Genomic DNA, 23048 nt, shown 5'->3' on the forward strand with positions numbered 1-23048 from the left:
ATTAAATCCATGCACCATGGGTCAGCAGTGCCCGGCCTGTAGAGACAGTAGCAGTGTCAACCCCGAGTCCGGGAGAAGTAGGCGGCCACTTGGACTGGCCTCTGGATCCGTCACCAGAGGGAGGCTACCGAACCAGGATTACCCTTATGGCAGGTAGTCGTAAGGGCAATCCCGGACAAGCTCCCAAACTTGTAACCGCCCAACAGGTTCACCTTGCCCACTGCCTAGACAGAGCTGATTTATCAACAGGGGAATTGAAATAAAGAAGGAGTAATTCACTCAGAGTCACCTTTGCAGGAGACTGGGGTTTTATTATTACTCAAATCAGCCTCCTCGAGCATTTGGGGATTAGAGTTTTAAGGATAATTTGGTGGGTGGGAAGCAGCCAGTGAGTCAGGAGTGCTGATTGGTTGGGTCAGAGATGAAATCATAGGGAGTTGAAGCTGTCTTGCACTGAGTCAGTTTCTGGCTGGGGGCCACAAGATCAGATGATCCGTTTATCAATCTGGGGGGTGCCAACTGATCCATCAAGTGCAGGGTCTGCAAAATATCTCAAGCACTATTTTAGGCTTTACAATAGTGATGTAATCCCCAGGAGCAATTTGGGAGGGTCAGAATCTTGTAGCCTTCAGCTGCATGACTCCTAAACCATAATTTCTAATCTTTTTGCTAATTTGTTAGTCCTTCAAAAGCAACCGATCTCCAGACAAGAAGAGGGTTTGCTTTGGAAAAGGGCTGTTATCATCTTTGTTGTATTTTTATTTTTATTTTTTATTTATTTATTTATTTTTTGGGGACAGAGTCTCGCTCTATCGCCCAGTATGGAGAGCAGTGGCCCAATCTCGGCTCACTGCAACCTCTGCCTCCTGGATTCAAGCGATTCTCCTGCCTCGGCCTCCCGAGTAGCTGGGATTACAGGCGCCTGCCACCATGCCCAGTTAATTTTTGTATTTTTAGTAGAAACAGCATTTCACCATGTTGGCCAAGCTGGTCTCGAACTCCTGACCTCAAGTGATCCGCTCGCCTTGGCCTCCCAAAGCACTAGGATTACAGGTGTGAGCCACTGCGCTCAGCCTCATCTTTGTTTTAAACTATAAAGTAAGTTCCTCCCAAAGTTAGTTCAGCCTATGCCCGGGAATGAACAAGGACAGCTTGGAGGTTAAAAGCAAGATGGAGTTGGATAGGTGAGATCTTTCACTGTCTCAGTAATATTTTGCCATGGGGGTTTCATGTTTGTGGGTCAGGAGTTGGGAGAAGCTGAGCTAGGTGTCCTGCCTTGGGTCACGCTTTCCTGCTCATGTGGTTGTTTGTGGCATTCGGTTCCTTGTAGCTGTAGGATTCACATCTTGCTTCTTCTAAGAGGCCCGGAGGCTAGAAGTCCAAATTCGAGGTGATGGCAGGCTCATGCTCCCTCTGAATCATGGAGAAGAAGACCCTCCCTTGCCTCTTCCAGCTTCCAGTGGCCCCAAGCGTTCCTCGGCTTGTGGCAGCATCACTCTCATCCCTGCCTGCATCTTCGTATGGTCATCTTCTTTCTGTGTGTGTCCCTTCACATGACGTTCTCCCTGTGTGTCCCAAGGTTATCTCATAATCCAAGATGATTGCAGGATCTCCAGCCACTCTGCGTGTCCTCCAGTCAGCAGGAAGGAGAAATGGCAAAGAAGCAGGAACGCCACAGAATAGCTGTGGCTCTTAAGGGAGGCTCCAGAAGCTACTGAGACACTCTCACTTTCATCTCTGGCCAGAGCTTGGTCACATGCCTGCATCTGACTATAGGGGAGGCTGGAAATGGAATCTTTATTCTGGGGGCCTGAAATCACCTAATAATTGGAGCATTGATTAGTTTATTAGGACAAAGGGGAAATGGATATTGTGGGATATAGCTGTGTCAGCTGCGCCTGCCTTTTCTCCTAGTGCCTGGCCTAATGTATATTTAATTAGCCATTTGTTTACCATCTGTCTCTCCTGATCAGAATGTGGGCTGTGTAAAACCAAAGAAGAAAACTGAGGTACAAGTTAAAAAAAAAAGAAAAAGAAGAAGCCTGGGTGCGGTGGTTCACGCCTGTAATCCCAACACTTTGGGAGGCTGTGGCAGGCGGATCACCTGAGGTCAGGAGTTTGAGACCAGCCTGGCCAACATGATGAAACCCTGTCTCTATTAAAAATACAAAAAATTAGCCAGGTGTGTTGGCACGCACTATAATCCCAGCTACTCGGGAGGCTGAGGGAGGAGAATTGTTTGAACCTGGAAGGCAGAGGTTGCAGTGAGCCGAGATGATGCCACTGCACTCCAGCCTGGACGACAGAGTGAGACCCTGTCTCAAAAAAAAAAGAAAAAGAAAATGACTGAGGCAAGTCTCAATCAATTTAGAGTTAATTTTGCCAAGGATGAGAATATGCCCAGAAAAAAGAGACATAAGCCACAGTAGGATCTGTGACCCATACTTTTTCCAAAGAGGGTTTGAGGACTTCAATATTTAAAGAGGAAAGGGTGGGGCTGGGCACGGTGGCTTACGCTTGTAATGGGTCACTCTTGTAATCCCAGCACTTTGGGAGACTGAGGCGGTGGATCACAAGGTCAGGAGATCGAGACCATCCTGGCTAACACGGTGAAACCCTGTCTCTACTAAAAATACACACAAAAAATTAACCACACGTGGTGGCGGGCACCTGTAGTCCCAGCTACTCGGGAGGCTGAGGCAGGAGAATGGTGTGAACCCGGAAGGTGGAGCTTGCAGTGAGCCGAGATCGCACCAGTGCACTGCAGCCCGGGCAACAGAGCGAGACTCTGTCTCAAAAAAATAAATAAATAAATAAAATAAAAAATAAAGAGGAAAGGGTGAGCAGTGCAGGAAAGAGGAAAGGGAAAAAAGGGAAGGGTACATAAAAGAGACAAGGGGTTGCATTCTTTTGAGACTTTGATTAGCTTAGTGTTTCACAAATATGTGTTGAGCGAATAAATGACAAGGAGGGGAATTGAGAAGAGTAAGTTTAAGGAGAAGAACATGACTGCGTTGGAAGATACTGAGTTTCGGGTGCCTGTGGGACATATAAGACCTGATTCTCATAGGCAGCTGGAAATATAATCACGAGCTTGGGAGGGAGATGTGGCTGAAGCCCTTGACAAGAGTGATTCTTTGGGAAGGGCACAGTGAGACAGACCTGCAGAAAACAGCGAGAGAGGAGACATACTCAGCCCACTCAGTGGAATCAACCCAAGCCAGAAGTCTCCACCCCCACCCCCCAGGGGGAGGGCAACTTCTTCCATAACCCACTTATAGCCCCTCTGGCCTTGCAGATCTGCCTCTCTGTTTGGTTTGAGAATTCCCCTTATAAAGGAACTCTGCAGAGCCCAGATCCCCTTGCCACGCTTTAGGAATCTAACCAAGCCATGACTCAGTCTCCTTGGTGCAGGTTCTTGGACCCCTTCACTGGACCTGAGTGAAATAAGAGAAATAAGGACAATATGGTAAAATAAATATTGCATTTTGTTGGAATGACAAGGTGGGCTGGAGACACACTGCCTTGGCTTGGATCCCAGCTTTTCCATTCAGTTGCTGTGTGACCTTGAGAAAGTCACTTAATCACCCCGTGATTCAGTTTCCTCATCTATAAAATGGGGATATTACGAGTATCCACCTCATTGTGTTGTTTTAAGGATCAGTCAATAAATAAGTAAATAATTTAGAACAATGGTGTATAGTAAGTTCTGCCTAAGTGCTAGCTATTAATATAAAGCCAAATGTATTTAGCTTACAAAGCAACCATTATTTTTACTTCTCTGTTTTAAAATATATTTTCTTTTTTTTTTTTTTTTTTAAGATGGAGTCTTGCTCTGTCACCCAGGCTGGAGTGCTGTGGCACGATCTCGGCTCATGGCAACCTCTGCCTCCCTGGTTCAAGCGATTCTCCTGCCTCAGCCTCCAGAGTAGCAGGGATTACAGGCGCACACCACCACGCCCAGATAATTTTTTGTATTTTTAATAGAGACGGGGTTTCATCATGATGGCCAAGCTGGTTTTGAACTCCTGACCTCAAGTGATCCACCTGCCTCAGCCTCCCGAAGTGCTAGGATTACAGGCGTGAGCCACCACACCCATCCTAAAATATATTTTCTTTTAAGAAAGCGCTCCCCAACCTTTATGGCACTAGGCACTGGTTTTGTGGAAGACAATTTTTCCACAGACCCATGTGTGTGTGTGGGGATGGTTTTGGGGTGAAACTGTTCCACCTCAGATCATTATGCAGCAGGACAAGCCACAGACAAAACTCCTCAGACACCGAGTTAAAGAAGGAAGCGGTTTACTCTGCCAGGAGCATTGGCAAGACTCCTGTCTCAAGAGCCGAGCTCCCCGAGTGAGCAATTCCTGTTCCTTTTAAGGGCTCACAACTCTAAGGGGGTCCTTGTGAGAGGGTCGTGATTGGTTGAGCAAGCAGGGGGTATGTGACTGGGGACTGCACGCACAGGTAATCAGAACGAAACAGAACAGGACAGGGATTTTTACAATGCCTTTCCATACAATGCCTGGAATCTATAGATAACATAACTGGTTAGGCCAGGGGTGGTCTTTAACTATCATGCTTAGGTCAGGCAGGCCCAGGCCTGGTTTCGGGTCTGGTTCCTAAGCGCCAGGCTACCTGCCTTTAGTTTCGCTTCTCTTTCTTTTTCTGAGTATAAAACAATATGAGAGGGTCTGTCTCTCTTCTCTCAATTAGGCAGTAGATTCTCATAAAAAGCGCACAATCCAGATCTTTTGGATGCGCAGTTCACAATAGGGTTTGTACTCCTACAAGAATCTAATTGCACTGCTGATCTGACAGGAGACAGAGCTGAGGCAGTAATGTTCGCTCACCTGCTGCTCACCTCCTGCTGTGAAGTTCAGTTCCTAACAGGCCACAGACCAGTTGGGGATCCTACTTTAGGAAATTACGATTATAGGAGATGAAAATCATACACCTAAAAAAGATCCTGGTCTGGCATGGTGGCTCATGACTGCTAATTCCAGCACTTTGGAAGGCCAAGTCAGGAGGATTGCTTGAGCCCAGGAGTTCGAGATTGCAATGATCATACCACTGCACTTTAGCCTAGGTGACAGCAAGACTTTGTCTCTTTTCTTTTCTTTTTTTTTTTTTGAGACAGAGTCTCGCTCTGTTGCCCAGGCTGAAGTGCAATGGCATGATCTCGGCTCACTGCAAGCTCTGCCTCCCGGGTTCACGCCATTCTCCTGCCTCAGCCTCCCCAGTAGCTGGAACTACAGGCACCCGCTACCACACCCAGCTAATTTTTTGTATTTTTAGTAGAGATGGGGTTTCACGGTGCTAGCCAGGATGGTCTCGATCTCCTGACCTCGTGATCCGCCCGCCTCGGCCTCCCAAAGTGCTGGGATTACAGGTATGAGCCACCGTGCCTGGCAAGACTTTGTCTCAAAAAAAAAAAAAAAAAAAAAAAAAAAGCTGGGCATGGTGGCTCATGCCTGTAATCCCAGCGCTTTGGGAGGCCGAGGTGGGCAGATCATGAGGTAAGGAGATCGAGACCATCCTGGCTGACACGGTGAAACCCCATCTCTACTAAAAATACAAAAAATTAGCTGGGTGTGGTGGTGTGCACCTGTAGTCCCAGCTACTCGGGAGGCTGAGGCAGGAGAATCACTGGAACCCGGGAGGCGGAGGTTGCAGTGAGTTGAGATTGCACCACTTGGCCAGGCAAGATGGCTCACGCCTGTAATCCTAGCACTTTGGGAGGCCGAGGCAGGCAGATCACCTGAGGTCAGGAGTTCGAGACCAGCCTGACCAACATGGTGAAACCCCATCTCTACCAAAAATACAAAAAAAATTAGCCAGGTGTTGTGGCGCATGCCTGTCATCCCAGCTACTCGGGAGGCTGAGGCAGGAGAATTGCTTGAACCCGGGAGGCGGAGGTTGCAGTGAGCCGGGATCATGCCACTGCACTCCAGCCTAGGCAACAAGAGCAAAACTCCATCTCAAAAAAAAAAAAAAAAAAAATCTGGCCAGGCATGGTGGCTCACGCCTGTAATCCCAGTACTTTGGGAGGCCAAGGCAGGCAGATCACTTGAGGTCAGGAGTTCGAGACCAGCCTGGCCAACATGGCAAAACTCCCTCTCTGTTAAAAACACAAAAATTAGCTGGGTGTGGTGGTGGATGCCTCTAATCCCAGCTGCTTGGGAGGCTGAGGCATGAGAATCGCTTGAACCCATCAGGCAGAGGTTGCAGTGAGCCGAGATCGTGCCACTGAACTCCAACCTGGGTGACAGAGCCAGACTTTGCCTCAAAAAAAAAAAAAAAAAAAAAAAAAAATCCTTTCTAAGCCATATAAAAACTCAGAACCTAATTTTCGTTTGTATGTTTAACTTGCTGACCCGTGTCATCTTAGAGCCTAGGAACCCTGCCTAGGTGTTGACATGGACTCTGTGTGAGCATTTTCCAGTATCTCTTGGTGCTGTTGATAAAGAGTCAGTCTATAAAATATTTGAAGAGATTATTCTGAGCCAAATATGAGCAGCCAGTAGCCCATGACATAGCCCTCAGGAGATCCTGAGAACATGTGCCCCAAGCAGTCAAACTACAAGTTTATACATTTCAGGAAGACAATAAAATATCAGTCAATACATGTAAGAGGTACATTGGTTGGCTGGGCCTGGTGGCTCATGCCTGTAATCTCAGCACTTTGGGAGGCCGTGGCAGGTGGATCACCTGAGGTCAGGAGTTCGAGACCAGCTGCAGTGAGCTGAGACTGCACCACTGCACTTCAGCCTGGGCAACAGAGTGAGACTCTGTCTCAAAAAAAAAAAAAAAAAAGTGATAAGGGGTTGTGGAGACCAAGGTTTTATACAGATGAAGCCTCCAGATAGCAGGCTTCAGAGAAAAGATTGTAAATGTTTCTTATTAGGCTTAGAGAGTCTGTTCTATTCTATTAGTCTGTTGATGTTAATGCTGGTTGGATGGGACTGAATTCCAAAAGGGAGGAAGGTATAATGAAGTATGTCTGACACCCCCATTCCATCATGGCCTGAGCTAGTTTTTCAGGTTAACTTTTAATGCCCTGGCTGAGAGGAGAGGTTGAGTCAGATGATGAGGAGGATGGTGGGTTAGAATTTTATTTGTGGTTTACAATGCTAACTCGAAGAAAAGGATCGAGGACTTTTTCCTGGCCCTGTGAAGGTGGTTGTGTGTGGGTGCTGGGAGAACTATCCCAGGAAACTCAGGGTAACTGGCAAGGTGATTTGAGATTGCTCTGGTCCAAAAGATAACGATTTCATTTGGGGAAACCATTTCCTTTGGAGAGCTGGCTGAGATAAGGAGCTAGTCTGAAGCCTGGGAAGGCCTCAACAATCTGGTTAACCCTTCCTCCTCCAGGCTACAATTCTTTTTTTTTTTGAGACAGAGTCTTGCTCTGTTGCCCAGGCTGGAGTGTAGTGGCACAATCTCGGCTCACTGTAACCTCCACCTCCCGGGTTCAAGCAATTCTCCTGCCTCAGCCTCCCGAGTAGCTGGGATTACAGGTGCATGCCACCATGCGCAGTTAATTTTTGTATTTTTAGTAGAGATGGGGTTTCACCATATTGGCCAGGCTGGTCTAGAACTCCTGACCTCGTGATCCGCCTGCCTCGGCCTCCCAAAGTGCTGGGATTATAGGCGTGAGCCACCGCGCTCGGCCCAGGCTACAGTTCTTTACGCCTATGATTTTTGTCAGGCTCAGAAGCAATTTAATGAGGATGGGATGTCTAGAAAGGGACAGGGTGGGACTCGGATTTCCTTGGCTCTTCTGAGGAACTTTTACCTTCAAAGGGGAGTAGAAGCCTCTGTAGGGTGGAAGGAAAACTTCCGCTTCCCCCTCTGTGAATTTGCTGAAAAGTCAACAGACCAAAGACGATTAAGAGAAAAAGCATACACATTTTCTAATATGCCTAGAAGAAAACATAGTGATCACCCTAACCCTTCAATGGAGTACAGAAGCTTATATAGCCTTTTATTTCTGAGACAGAGGCTCACTCTGTCGCCCAGGCTGGAGGGCAGTGGCATGAGCTTGGCTCACTGAAACCTCTGCCTCCCAGGTTCAAGTGATTCTCCTGTCTCAGCCTCCTGAGTAGCTGGGATTACAGGCTTGCACCACCACGCCCAGCTAATGTTCGTATTTTTAGGAGAGAGACGGAGTTTCACCACGTTGGCCAGCCTGGTCTGGAACTCCTGACCTCAAGTGATCCACCCCCCTTGGCCTCCCAAAGTGCTGGGACTACAAGCATGAGCCACCATGCTTGGCCATATAGCTTTTTTTTTTTTTTTTGAAGCTGGTAAGGAGATGGGGAATATGCTAATTCTGTAATTCTGCATGATTTTTCAGGAGAAAGAAGGGATCAGAGAATTGCGATTAACTTGTAAATGGCTCTCTTTGGAAACTGAATAAGCCTGAGAGACAGACAAGCATCTTATTCCTCTAGGGGTGGTGACATTCTTCAATCTTCTTTTCTGCAATAGAGAATCAGATAACGGGAAGCGGAAGGGAAAAAATTGTTCCCCTAGGGGCATCCTTCTGGTCTTTTGGTCTTTCCCCTTCGGAGGTAGTGCAGTCTCTTCCAGTGTCTGTTGATCTTTAAGGGCCTTTCATTCAAAATTTCATTACACAAGGGAGCCGTATTTTGGGGTGAATTATGTTGGTTTCCTTCACCTCCTTGTGACAGAAGGTGGGAAATGTGTCCCTGAAAGGTCAGGGCCTCTCTGAGTGGAGATGAACAGGTCAGGGTTGAGTAAGGAGGAGGCTGGCAGGGGCCTTTATGATACCTGAGAGGACTGGGGCTTGGATGGAGCAAGAGAGGCACCGATGGAGCAAGATTCAGGTAAAAGATTTAAGTCTTGCATCCTAGGCACGGCTCTTGCCTCATCCTCATCCCAGCCCTAATAATGGGAGGCTTTTTGCCGGTAAATTCCAATTATTAGGAGCTGAAAATGTCAATGACTTACAGGGGCCAGTCAGCAGTGTCAAGCAGTGGGCTGGGTGGGGCCTGGGCTGGCTGGAGCTCCCCTACCCTGTCTAAAGGGGGCGGTGGCTGCTCAGCTCCAGCATATTCGGGGAAGGAGCTGGCTAAGATAAGGAGCTAGTGCTATGATGATCACGTTGCCACAGGATCAAGTGGGTCCTGTGTGGTGTCACCTTTAGGTGCCTGAAATCTAGATTTTATTTTATTTATTTATTTTATTACTATATATATTTTTTGAGACGGAATTTCGCTCTTGTTGCCCAGACTGGAGGGCAATGGCACAATCTCGGCTTACCACAACCTCTGCCTCCCAGGTTCAAGCGATTCTCCTGCCTCAGCCTCCCAAGTATCTGGGATTACAGGCACGCACCACCATGCTGAGTAGCTGGGATTACAGGCATGTGCCACCATGCCCGGCTAATTTTGTATTTTTAGTAGAGATGGGGTTTCTCCATGTTGGTCAGTCTGGTCTCGAACTCCCGACCAGATGATCCGTCTGCCTCAGGCTCCCAAAGTGCTGGGATTACAGGCGTGAGGCACTGGCCTGAAATCTAGATTTTAAAGTGAAATTTCTTAATTTTTTTAAGGGCAGGCACAAATTTATAAAACATCAAGTGGGCCAAATAAGATGTTATAGGCCACAGTTTTGGCTTGGCGGTTGCTGATTTACTGACCCTGTTATAATATTGGAGGTCAGGACTTTGGGCAAATGAAAGAGAAAAGGAGGCAGACTGAGAATGTGATTTTACAACTCCAGCCTCTCCAGGGGCTGGGTGGCCAGTGTCTCCTCAGCAGCCTTCTCCCGCAGGAAGCAGAACTGTCTACAACGCTGATGGAGTCACAGTAACCTTCACCCCACTGAGCTCAGGATCTGCAGGGCCACTAAGACCCTGGAGCAACTGCCTTCAGCATCCAAGAGAAGCTGCTAAAGGGATTATGGGTCAATTCATTTTAGACATTTCTTCCAGATGTTCCCGTGGAAAGTTAGGGTCTAAATCAGTGGTCCTCATTCCTGGCAGCACCTGAGTTTCACCTGGGGAACTTTTAGAAAGTGGAACTCGGATGGCAATCACATTAGTTCAGTCTCTGGGTGGGGCTTAGACATCAGCATTCGTAGAAGCTCCCTAGGTGGCTTTGATGCAGCCAGGTTGGAAACCACTGATCCAACTAATAGAAATGCTAGGTTGGGATCTCTTCCGGGGCATCTCTTTAGGACAGGCTGTGCATGACAGTCCCATAGAGTCAGGGTTCCAAGATGCTCTAGTGGTTTAGGCACTGGTCTTAATTTTCATTTTTTCGCTGTCTTTGAGACCTTAACAAACTCTCTATAGGGCTGGGCACAACGGCTCACGCCTATAATCCCAACACTTTTTTCTTCTTTTCTCTTCTCTTCTCTTTTCTTTCTTTTTTTCTGAGACAGTCTCGCTCTGTTTGCCCAGGCTGGAGTGCAGTGACGCTATCTTGGCTTACCACAACCTCCACCTCCCAGGTTCAAGCGATTCTCTTGCCTAAGCCTCCCGGGTAGTTGGGACTACAGGCTCTTGCCACTATGCCCAGCTAATTTTTGTATTTTTAGTAGAGACGGGGTTTCACTATGTTGGCCAGGCTGGTCTCGAACTCCTGACTGCGTGATCCTCCCGCCTCGACCTCTCAAAGTGTTGGGATTACAGGCGTGAGCCACTGTGCCTGGCCAACTCCAGCACTTTTAGAGGTCAAGGCAAGAGGATCCCTTGAGTCCAGGAGTTCGAGACCAGCCTGGGCAACATGGCAAGACCTCATTTCAATTTAAGAAAAAACCCAAAACACCCAAGCTCTATAACCTTCATATCCTCATTGACTGATTAAGTGCGGATAATGATATTTGCCCTTCTAACCTCACCAGGCTGTTATCAGGAGAAATGAAGCAATAAATGAGAAATTGTTCTGCAAACTGTCAACGTTATGCAAACATTGCTATTCAGAGTGTGCTCCCAGGTGTGGGAGGTACAGCTGTTATCTGTTGGAGATCACCCCTGAAGTAACATTCCTAGTGCCATGGGTCAGATGGGAATTGGTACAGACATTCCAACTTAGAAGGCAGCCTTTATTGTCTTATAGGCAGGTGCATTTCCTGGGGTGGCAGCCTGGCACTGGTCCCTCCAATCCCAACTTGTGTAGGAGGTACCACAGTAAATGAGTAGAGAGAGTTCAGGGGACTTGAAGGGAAGTGGAGGGCCATCTGGAGAGGGAGGAAACTAAGGACTCCTTGTGGGTTGGCGTCTTCCTGAGGATCCAGGGAGTCACTGTCAAGGAGCCTTAGCAGGGATCTAAGAGCTATGGAACAGCAAAAAGAGACAAATTATTAAGGAAATTAGTGAAGTCATCGCTGGAACAACAGAGAGGGGACACAGCAGTGCAACATGGGCCCTGGCCTCAGGAAGCTGTCTGATTGGGGCAGATAGGACCAGCCCCCTAGAAGACAGTCACCCATATCAGTTAGGCAGTCATGACTCAGTGTTACTTATCTGAGGCCCAGGTTACATGAGGGGTTGGGGGTGGGATGGACAGAGCACTGGCTGGGCATCAGGACTGGGTTGGAGTCCTGGCTCCAAACTCTACCACAACCTGACACTGGGCAAGATGGCCCACCTGTGGCGTCCCAGGTTCCTGCCCTGTAAAGACGAGTCTGGGTGTATATCCAGATGGACTGTGAGCACAGCCTGAGTTTGCCCTGTCGAGGTGCTGAGGCCTGGGAGATTGGGGTGAGTAGCTGTGGTCCAGGGAAGATGGGCAAGCTGGACCTTAGATGAGAGGGGATGCTTGGTCAGGCAGAGGTGAGTGGAGAAGGCAGGGCAAGGAAGGGAATATGAGCGGGCAACAAATGGCATGGACTTGGTGGGGGCAGAGGACGGTGCGAAGTGGCCTTGTTGCGGCCAGAGTGGAGGAAGAGATAAGTGGGAAAGAGTGGAGTCGATTACAGAAGGCCTCGGGAACCAGGCAGAGATGTTTAAATTGGCTCTCTCAGGAAGGAGGGGGCCATGAAGGGATTTAGGGAAGGGTCATGACATGATTTTGCTGCATTTTAGCAGGATTAATGTGACCTGGTGCTCAGAATGACTTGGATGGCATGAGGCCAGGAGCCGAGGAGGACAGCCAGAAGACTCTTGTAATATTTCCGGCACAGGGAGATGGACTGGGAGTTGGGAGGTGGCAGTAGGTCAGGCCTAGAGACATTTCTCAGGAAATACTGACAGGCCTTGGGGCCTGGTTGCATTCATGGAGTGGGGAGGAATGAGTCACCTTGAGAAGCAGTTTTCCTCTCAAAGGCCAGGGAAGAGAAAACAGAGGCAGCTTTCCTGCCTGCAAACAGGACATTTCAGGGTAACCTGGCTCTTCCAAGCGTCAGCTTCTCCCTGGCTCCAGCTCAGATAGGAGTTGTAACAACGGGTTGGGCATGGGTGATGGCAGCGGCTGGTGGCTGGGTTAAGGGCCATGTTTTTGATTATGCATTAGGCTTATTCAGCCTGCCAAGTGCCAGGCCCTGGGCTTGCATGGGAGACAGAGCAATTAGCAAAACATAGTCCTCCATCCTCAAGGAGTTTCCAGCCTTGTGAGCTTGGCAGATCTGCAGAACTCAAATGAAATGGCAGTTGAGAACAACCATCTTGTTCTCATTCACTCCATTTTGCTTAATGGCCATGTAGGTAGTTCCAAATGTTTGATGTGTGCCAGAAAATCTCTCTCTTCCTAGTTTATAATTATGATCCAGGGCAAATCCAGGTTTTGTCAGGCTTGAAAATTAAATAAATTGGCACTCTCTATGGAAAATAATTCAAATATAAATATACAAATATCACATTGCTAGGCCCTCCCAGGGCCTAGAAGGGTAGGAATGAAAGTGAGAGTCCCTGAAGCTTTAACCACATTAACTTCTCAGTCAGTTCTACGATACCTACCATTCCTTAAGTGTATATTATGTGCGGGTATTTTGCGTACAGTATTACACAACAATCAAGGGGAGGTGAGGTGGGCATTAGTGTCTTCATCTTATGGATGAAGACACAGTCTCAGAGGTGATTTGAGATGCCCCTCTGCATAGGCCCTAAGGCAGGGGGTGGGGACTGTGACCTGGACAGGAAGCTCTGGCCTCAGGACTGCATCTAAGCTCCTCCTTTTCTGTGGGTGATGGTGGCTGTCAGGCCCCTGGGGTTCCTGAACCTACGTCATCCCTCCCTCTGATTTGACTGTACCTTTGCTAGGCCTGGTCAAGGGCTAGGGACTCCTAAAGTCAAGAGCTAGGGTAGAGGTTGGGGGTTGGATCTCAGGGCACCATATGGTGCAGACTTGATTGCAGGAAAGTGACCTATTTAGGCAGAGGGGCTCTATACAACTGGGACCACAGCAAACCCTAGAGGTGAGCACCTGCTTCAAAGACTCACAGATCCAAGCTGTAATCCTAGGTCTACAACTTCCTGGCTGTATAAAGTCCAGCAAGACTGAGGCCTCACTGAGCCTCAATTTCCTTACCTGTCCAATCAGAATAGCAACAACTTGTTTGTATATCTGAGCTCATTACATGTCATTTTGTAAGGCACTAAAGCTCCTGGAGGCTTCAGGAACACAGAAATAATTAATCTAAGAATCCTAAAGTTGCTGTCCTGGTAGCACCTCTAGGGATTCCTCCCATCCTACCTAACTTCCTCTGGGAAAGTAGAAAACGTGGCACCTGGGAGGGGGGGCTGAACCGTGCCCCAAGTCCCAGTGGGCCTGGATGCCCAAGAGCAAGAAGAGGCCCGGAGGATGGGGACAGGCCACGAGCTGTGGCCCAAGTCCCGCCCAGAGGGAGTGCGCCCTGAGGGAGAGCCACTGGAGCCAGTGACTCGGGGGCGGGTGCTCTGGGGTGTCGCTTTGGGTTCAGCAGTACAAATCTGCCAGCTGGAGATTAGGCGGGGCAGGCCGGGGAGGGGTGATGCACTGCCGCTGAAGACCCAGGTAGGCCGGCGCGTTCGGCCTGGGCGAGGCAGGCGCGGGACCCGGGTGCGAGGACCGCGTAGCGTCGCGGGCTCCCGCTTCCGCCCGCTTTCCACGCCCACTTCTGCAAGTCCCCTCCGGCACCTCTGCGTCCACCGGACTCCTACGGGCGAGCCCTCATTTCCGAGGAGTGGGACTGCCTTCGTGCCCCCGGGGCTGCCAGTCCCTCGACTAGCCCTAGGGGCTTCTCGTCCCGGCCGAGCCGGGCGGTGCCTCCTGCTTGCGCCTCGCACCTCCCCGCCTGGCCCGGCCCGCCCGGGCACGGCGCCGCCACGCGTGAAGGCCCGCATCGGCTCCCTACGTGGGGGACGTGCAGGATGATGCGGGGTCGGGGGGGATTTCGCTGCGTCGCCCGCCCCCTTTCCGGCGCGGGAGGGAGCGGCCGCCGCGTCCCGGCTCCCCGGCCCGGACGCCACCGCCCGGCGCTGCAGAGGCGCGCCGCAGCCAATGGGCGTGGAGGAGGTGGGCCGGCTGGCGGCTGTCACCCTCCAGGGGACGGGAGCGCGGAGATCGGGAGCGCGCGAGCTGTCGCCGCGCCCCGAGCCGAGGGGGAGGAGCCGGGGGAGGAGGAGGAGGAGGAGGAGCCGCCGAGCAGCCGCCGGAGGACCACAGCTTGCCAAGGCTGCGGAGGACCGACCGGCTCCACGCCTGCCGCCCCGCGCCCCCGACCGCCAGCATGATCGCCGCGCAGCTCCTGGCCTATTACTTCACGGAGCTGAAGGATGACCAGGTCAAAAAGGTGAGCCTCCGCCCGCGCCGCCGCTGGTCCTGGCCGCAGCCTTGCGTTCCGGCATCCGCTCGCCGCCTCCGCCACCTCCATCCTCCGGCGCCCGGCCTTCTCCGGGCCAGCATCGAGTTGGACTGCAGGGCGCAAGGAAAGGCTTCGCCTTCGATTCTCCCGGCATTGTCACTGTCTGTGTTTTTGGGAGGGGGGCAATCGGGCGGAAGACCCCCGAGACTGGGCTGCCTGCTGCAGTGTCCTTGAAACGGGCCCTGGATGTCAGATAGGCCCCCGGGCTGTGCGGGGAGGTGGCCGGTGGGCCCTTCCGCAGGGCCTGTTTGGGAGGGTCCGAGCGCCGTGGGAGGAGGTGTGATCACGGAGATGCTGGGGAGGTGATCGAGCAGCAGGCGGGGGTGCTGGCTGGAGGCCAGGCCTCCCATATTTGGGGTTCCTGGCGGAGGGTGTCGGATGCCCCGGAGAAGCTGTCACCAGACTCTCCCAGTTGTTTGAGCTGCTCGTTAATCTGAGGACGAGGTGACCCGCCCGGCTTCCCGGAACGGGGAGGGGCGGCGAGGCCACCGGAAACTTTGCTCGTAGGCCTCGTGTCTGGAGCTGCACGTCTGAATGGAATTTTTTATTCCTCTTAAGCTGTAATTTCTAGCCAGCACAGGAGCTCAAATAAGAGACTGGTCATTTGAGTTGGGTGGACGCCTGACGCATATGCCTGTGGCATGCTTGTTCTAGCACTTGGACGCATGCATCCTCCTGTCCTGAGGTGTTGTTGCCTTTGACATCTTAGTGTAAAATACTGTCCGCTGGCAGGTCTTAAAGGTGTATTTGTCCCTTCTGCCAGCTGTGCTACCATATTTTAAAGAAACAGCCTAAGCCGTAGGGAAAGACGCCCATTTTATCAGTGCCAGGTCTGGTCCAGGTTCCAGGCCCACCCACCCTGAATGTGGTGACGTTATTGCTGGGGTTAGCTGGGATGGACTGGCAAAGCCATCTTGACTTTGGAGTTCAGACAGGTGGAGTTCTACAGGTGAAAGGCAGGAGTGACAGGCCTTGATTCTCTGCCCCGCAAGCCATAGGGTGTTCCTTCCTCTTCCTGTGCATCTAAGACGACTCCCTCATCTGGCACCATAGGAAACAGGCCTGCTGAGGGCAGCGACCTTATCAAGGTCACCCAGTGAGTTAGAAGCAGAGCCAGTCAGGGGGATCCAGGTCTCCCAGTTCCTCCATCCAGGAACTTCACCGGGTGCCTCCCGGAGGTCAGCTTCCAAGAGGGAGTGGGTACTGAGAGACGAAGCCCCTGGAGACCCTGCTGTGATCTTGGATCCCATGATGGGTGGGGACCGCCAGTGAGGTAGGTAGGAGATAGGCTTGGGAATGCCATCTGCCATTGTTCTTTATGGCTTTAAGCACTCTGGGGTTGTCAAACCGTGGCACTCGAAACACTTGCTCCTATGGAGCACCCTGGAGCTTCCTTCTGGCCACTGACTCAGGAGCCGTGCGTGCGGGTGTGTGCATTTCATGAGTTTTCTCCAATGGTGTTGTGCATCACTGATGTTCTTCCCATTGGACCAGGGAGACAGTTCTCCCGGCATGGCAAAAAGTGCCCAGAACAGGCTTCCTGAAGCCAAGAGTTCACTGTCCTCCTGCACGTGGTGTCCTTTATAGCTCAAGACAGTGGGCTGCTGGGCTGGGGGGTGCCTGGGTGACCTTGTAAACCTCCGGTGTGCACACCCACCACCACCCACAACAGACTGCTGGCAGTTGGCTGCCGGTGGCCTCCAGCAGCTGAGCTGGGCTGAGGTTTGGACTCCATTCAGTGGGACATGTTTTCTCAGACATACAGTGTCTAGGGTGGGGCCAGAGCTCTCCACTCCTGTGGGTGGCTCAATTCACATCTATGGATGCACAGTCTATCTCCTAGGCCCCTGTAGGTACCTGAGTGTGTGATTCAGTTGACCCTTCCATCCCTCCTCACTCCGAGGTTGGGATTCTGATATTCTTCCCTTCTCTTCCCCGAGAACCTTGCTGGAGGATGGTCTTAAGGCCAAGGTTTCCACCAGATATTGTCAAGGGGATTCTTAAAAACAAGATGTTTGCTTGCATCTCACCACGGACTTCCTATGCTGCTTTCTATAGGGGAATATGTGGATTCCTGCCAGGGGGTCCACTCGTTTTGCATAGTGGACTGTGTGGCACAGCCATCTGTGGGTGTGGTCGTGGCTATGATTGCGCCACCGCACTCCAGCCTGGGCCTTCTAAGGACAGTGACATAGTGAGTACTTGCTCCAGTGACCTACTCAGCTTTGCCCAAGTGTGCAGATGCTGGGGGACCACATCTGCTCTTCTGGGGTCCGGGACTTCTTAGAGACCAGCTCTTTCCACCTACCACTCACCATAGAAAAGGCTAGGTGAAGGTGCGGGACCCCCTTTTCTTCCTATGGGGCTGGACTCTGCCTGCCTCCCAGCGGGGACCTGCTGAGGATGGTTCCCCCCAGCGTGGGCAGCCATGATGATTCAGCCCTCCAGCTGTAGGCAGCCTCCGGGGCTCTGGAGACCTGGCATCCCTCAGTAATCCTCATCTATCTTCTTGCCCTCAGAGCCAGAGGTAGGAGAAGGGAAGGTGGGGACCATGATGGGGAAGTTTTTGGGATTGCTTAGAATCCAAACGTGATCATGAAAAGGGTGTCATTTCTCTCCTCATTGCCTATGAGGCACATCAGTAATTCAACTCCATAAAAATATATCCTGGGTTGAAACAGTTCAGGTGTCTGACTTCCCAACTTGGAACCCCATTATCCGACGGCATCTGCATAAATTGGTTAATGGGTGCTGTTGAAGAGGGTGTCCTGGCATTAGGCTGAGCTAAGCACAAAACACATATATTCCTTTCACTCTTCTAATGCCTTTAGGAGGAAAGGGAGGCATATGTGTGCTTGTGAAGGATTCCATTCATCAGAATCCCAGACATCTGCTAGTTCTGCAGCTAGAGGCTGGGTTCTTTGACCTCTAAGTAACTTTAAACATGCATCTCATCTCGCCAGCTTCTTCCACTCAGTTTAGCCATTAGGAGCTTGGAGCAGGGTGAAGGATTGCATAGTGCTCTGTTTGTTTAGAAAGGGAAGATGGGTCCAGGAAGGTCAGAACTTGGCTTCTAAAGAAAGATTAGACTTCCTTTCCTCCAGGCTTGTCAGAATGGTGAGCAAATGCCAGTGGATTTTCTCTGGGTGAGATCCCCATAACGCTAAGTGATTTCCACTAGTAGGTGAGCAAACAGGTGTGATTTGTCCAGTGGCCGAACTCAGGAGTCCTTGCGTACTTGGCCCAGGAAGACAGGGGAGAGTAGGCTTAGCAGAGTAGGCTGCCCAAGGTACATTCCTTAGAGCCCATGTGTTCCAGCTGCAAAAGCAAGCATTAAAAAAAAAAAAAAGGCCGATGCAGTGGCCCACGCCTGTAATCTCAGCACTTTGGGAGGCCAAGGCGGGTGGATCACCTGAGGTCGGGAGTTCGAGACCAGCCTGGCCAACATGGAGAAACCCCGTCTCTACTAAAAATACAAAATTACCTGGGTGTGGTGGTGCATGCCTGTAATCCCAGCTACCTGGGAGGCTGAAGCAGGAGAATCACTTGAACCTGGGAGGCAGAGGTTGCGGTGCGCCAAGATCACGCCATTGCACTCCAGCTTGGGCAACGAGAGCGAAACTTTGTCTCAAAAAAAAAAAAAAAAAAAAAATGCCCATTCATTATTGCTCAGGGGTGAGAGAGGGGAGAGTTAGAAAATTGTGAAAAACCTGGCCGGGCATGGTGGCTCATGCCTGTAATCCCAGCACTTTGGGAGGCTGAGGCAGGTGAATCATGAAGTCAGGAGTTCGAGACCAGCCTGACCAATATGGTGAAACCCCGTCTCTACTAAAAATACAAAAATTAGCTGGATATGGTAGCATGTGCCTGAAGTCCCAGCTACTCGGGAGGCTGAGGCAGGAGAATCGCTTGTACCCGGGAGGTGGAGGTTGCAGTGAGCCAGGATCATGCCACTGCACTCCAGCCTGGGCAACAGAGTGAGACTCTGTCTCAAAAAAAAAAAAAAAAAAAAAGAAAATTATGAAAAATCTGTGGGTTCTTGCAGTGGCAAAGAAAAAAAAGAAAAAATTATGAAAAGTCAGCCTGGGCAACGAAATGAAACCTCATCTTAAAAAAATTGTTTTTTTAGCCTGCTTTGGTGGCATGCACACACCTGTAGTCACAGCTACTCAGGAGGCTGATTGAGCCCAAAAGATTGATGCCAAAACAGTGAGCTGTGATGCTATGATTGTGTTACTGCACTCCAGGCTGGATGATAGAGCGAGACTCTGTCTCAAAAAAAAAAAAAAAAAAAAAATTACGAGAAGTGTCTCATAACCTCTCAATTCTGATGTTGTACAAATATTCAGTGAGAGCTTCTTGGTGAATCTTGATTTTATAATTCCTGCCTCTTCTACCTTAGATACTCCTAGGGTTTCTCCCAAGAGAGGCCCCATCACTTTATCTGGTTAGATAGTTTAGGAATGTCGTGAAGGAATAAACTGGCAGGCAGTGTGGCTGTGAGGTGCTTTCACATCTGGCCAAGCTGTGCCATGCTCCCACGCTCCTACTGTTCTCCGGAGAAGACATAGGCAGCTTTCCCCTTACAAGACTGATTTGGCATGACTGGGACTGTCTGTGTGTGTCTGCAGTTAGGGATTCCTGGAGGACAGATTTAGCCACTGGAATCAGCTCTGAGCATGCTTGAGAAGGTCCAGGGAAGACATGGATAAAGACAGGGAGCTGTATCCCTCCGCATCCAGGAATCAGTTGTGGTCAGACTGCTGGCACCTGCTTATTGATTTGTTTTTATTTTTTTATAGAGACAGGGTCTCACCATATTGCCCAGGCTGGTCTTGAACTCCTGGGCTCAGGCAGCCCTCCCACCTTGGCCTCCCTAAGTATGCTTATTGATTTGAAAACCCTGAAGATCAAATCTGATCACAGGAGCTCAATCATTTCTTTAAAATATGTTTGATTTTTTTATTATGTGCAGAGGACTGTGCTAGGCTGGAGTGACAACTATAAACAAGGCAGAAATGGTCCCAGTTCTCATGGAGCATAAAATATTTGCTGGCCGGGCGTGGTGGCTCATGCCTATAATCCCAGCACTTTGAGAGGCCAAGGCAGGTTGATCATTTGAGGTCAGGAGGTCGAGACCAGCCTGACCAACATGGTGAAACCCCGTCTCTACTAAAAATACAAAAAAGGTGGCCAGACGTGGTGGCTCATTCCTGTAGTCCCAGCTTCTTGGGGGACTGAGGCAGAAGAATCACTTGAACCTGGGAGGCGGAGGTTGCAGTGAGCTGACACTCCAGTCTGGGTGACAGAACGAGACTCCATCTAAACAAAAATAATAATAAAAAAAATAAAGTATTTGCTGTGTTACATATGCAAAGCATATGGGCTATGAGGGCCCACAGCGTGGTGTGGTCATACCTTGGGTGGGAAATCCCTAGGCTAGGAACTGCTTACAGCTAGGCTGCAGATGTCAGCTCCTTAAGTGCTTCAGGAAGCTGCTCCCATCCCCAGTTCTGGGGATGTGTTAGTCTGTTTGGAGTAGCAGGACAGGTGCCCACTGCCTTCTGGCCTAATAAACCTTAACAACGGGATCTTTTGAAACCACTTAATAATATACACTGGGTTGTGTTCATTGTATATGATCTTAAAGAAAAATAGGTAAAAATTTTACAGTTTGATAGGTCTTGATTTCTGGAAATAACATTGACTTCTGGTAAACAGTACACATCAGGGATATTATACTTAGAAACTTTGTAAGGTGGAGTCAAATTAATTGTCACAAAAATGTGTATTTTCTTTTTTTTTTTTTGAGATGGAGTCTTCGCTCTGTCGCCTAGGCTGGAGTGCAGTGGCGTGATCTCAGCTCACTGCAAGCTCCGCCTCCTGGGTTCTCGCCATTCTCCTGCCTCAGCCTCCTGAGTAGCTGGGACTACAGGCGCCCACCACCACGCCTGGCTAATTTTTTGTATTTTTAGTAGAGACGGGGTTTCACCATGTTAGCCAGGATGGTCTCGATCTCCTGACCTCGTGATCCGCCTGCCTCGGCCTCCCAAAGTGCTGGGATTACAAGTGTGAGCCACCGTGCCCGGCCATGTATTTTCTTATTCTTTGTTTTTGAGATGGAGTTCTGCTCTGTTGCCCAGGCCGGAGTGCAGTGGTGTGATCTCGGCTCATTGCAAACTCTGTCTCCTGGTTTCAAGCGATTCTCCTGCGTCAGCCTCCTGAGTAGCTGGGATTACAGGTGCCAGCCAATGCCTCTGGCCTGCATTTTTTTTTTTTTTTTGAGATGGAGTCTCACTCTGTAGCCTGGGTTGGAGTGCAGTGGCGTGATCTCAGCTCACTGAAACCTCCGCCTCCTGGGTTCAAGTGATTCTCCTGCCCGCCTCCTGGGTTCAAGTGATTCTCCTGCCTCAGCGCGCCCCCCCTCCCCCGCCCCGCCTGCCCCCTAGTAGCTGGGATTACAGTCGCCTGTCACCATGCCCGGCTAATTTTTGTATTTTTAATAGAGACTGGGTTTCACCATGTTGGCAAGGCTGGTTTCGAACTCCTGACCTCAAGTGATCTGCCCGCCTAGGCCTCCTGAAATGCTGCGATTACAGGTGCCAGCCACTGCCCCGGGACTGCATTTTTTTTTTTTTTTTTTGAGACAGAGTCTCACTCTGTCGCCTGGGTTTTAGTGCAGTGGCACAATTTCACGTCACTGCAACCTCTGCCTGCCAGGTTCAAGCGATTCTTCTGCCTCAGCCTCCCTAGTAGCTGGGATTACAGGTGCCTGCCACTACACCCAGCTAATTTTTTGTATTTTTAGTAGAGACGGGGTTTCACCATGTTGGCCAGGCTGGTCTTGAGTTCCTGACCTCGTGATTCACCTGCCTTGGCCTCCCAAAGTGTTGGGATTACAGGCGTGAGCCACCGTGCTGGGCCGCTTTTTTTTTTAATGGCTTGACGTCTCTGGGCATCCTGGAACACTTCGTGAGTGTCATGTCAGGTATAGATTATATATATAATTGAGATTACACTATAAATGTTTCTGCACACAACTATACTAACATATGTGTAGGTGTGTGTATGCTTTCATATGCTCTTTCAAAAGCCTCAGTGAGGTTGTTGGTACAGGAAGTATTATTCCTGGGCTTCCCAGCACGGCTCCCGCCCCAGGGCATCCTGCCGCCTGCCTTGTGTGTTGCAGACAGAAGGCAAGCAATTTATTCCCCATTTAGAAACAGAGACTGAAGGCCCATCCAGAGGAGATAAAACATTTTTCTAAGGTCGAAAGAAAATCAGGAATAGGATTCAGAGGGCTCTTCTTGCTTCCTCTGTTTCCTTCTTTTAGAAGAAAAACCTGTCCTTGTTGATTTTAATGTTTTACCTTGGAACCTGTATTTTAATACTGTCCCTCACAAATCAATACATTTGAGTTAATTTTTTATTATGAAATATTTGAGGCACATAAAAGAAGATTGAGGTTCACATAAACACCTCTGAGTCTGCTACTCAGCTTGAGAAGTTATAGACACAATTACAGTTACATTACAGACACAGTTGAAGCCCTTTCTGTGCCATCTCTGAGACAGTTTGCTGCTTCTCTCTTCGGAGGTGACCTCTGTCCTGAATTTGGTGTTATCTTTTCATGCATGTTTTTACGCTTTTATTACATATGCATGTGTCTATAAACAGTATATGGTATTGCTTTATAGATATATGGTTTTGACCTTTTGTAAATGGTGCTATACTGACTATGTGTTTAAGCAATATATGGTATTGCTTTGTGTGGTTTTAAACTTTTTTTTTTTTTTTGAGATGGAATCTCGTTCTGTTGCCCAGACTGGAGTGCAGTGGCGCAGTCTCAGCTGCAACCTCTGCCTCCTGGGTTCATGCAATCCTTCTGCCTCAGCCTCTTGAGTAGCTGAGATCATACCTGGCTAATTTTTTTGTATTTTTAGTAGAGGTTTCACCATGTTGGTCAGGCTGGTCTCAAACTCCTGACCTCAAGTGATCCACCTGCCTAGGCCTCTTTCCAAAGTTCTGGGATTATAGGCGTGAGCCCCCACACCCAGCCAGTTTTAAACTCTTATAAATGGTGCTATACTGTACGTATCCTTCCGCCATTTACTTTCTTTTAGCTCAACATTTTATTTTTGAGATTTAAAAAAATGTTGATCTACGTAACTGTTTCATTAAACTGCTCTGGTTTCTTACAGAGTATAAAAGCTCCACAGTTAATTCATCTATTC

General features: G+C 49.7%; 1 protein-coding gene across 5 annotated transcripts in view; it reads left to right on the forward strand.

Moving 5' to 3' along the window:
* The window catches only part of HK1 (hexokinase 1), a 127963-nt gene that overhangs the window by 29106 nt on the left and 75809 nt on the right, over positions 1–23048 (forward strand). Inside the window, exon 1 of one of the 5 annotated variants that reach the window (XM_032138906.2) lies at positions 14579–14742. The exons of the other annotated variants lie outside the window; for them this stretch is intronic. Within the exon in view, the coding sequence (XP_031994797.1) occupies positions 14680–14742 (63 nt within the window). The 5' untranslated portion in view covers positions 14579–14679. Of the gene's footprint in view, positions 1–14578; positions 14743–23048 lie in introns of those variants that run through there. 5 annotated transcript variants of the gene reach the window in all.

The sequence above is a fragment of the Hylobates moloch genome, unplaced genomic scaffold (assembly GCF_009828535.3).
Source record: "Hylobates moloch isolate HMO894 unplaced genomic scaffold, HMol_V3 SCAFFOLD_3, whole genome shotgun sequence".
Lineage (NCBI taxonomy): Eukaryota > Metazoa > Chordata > Mammalia > Primates > Hylobatidae > Hylobates > Hylobates moloch.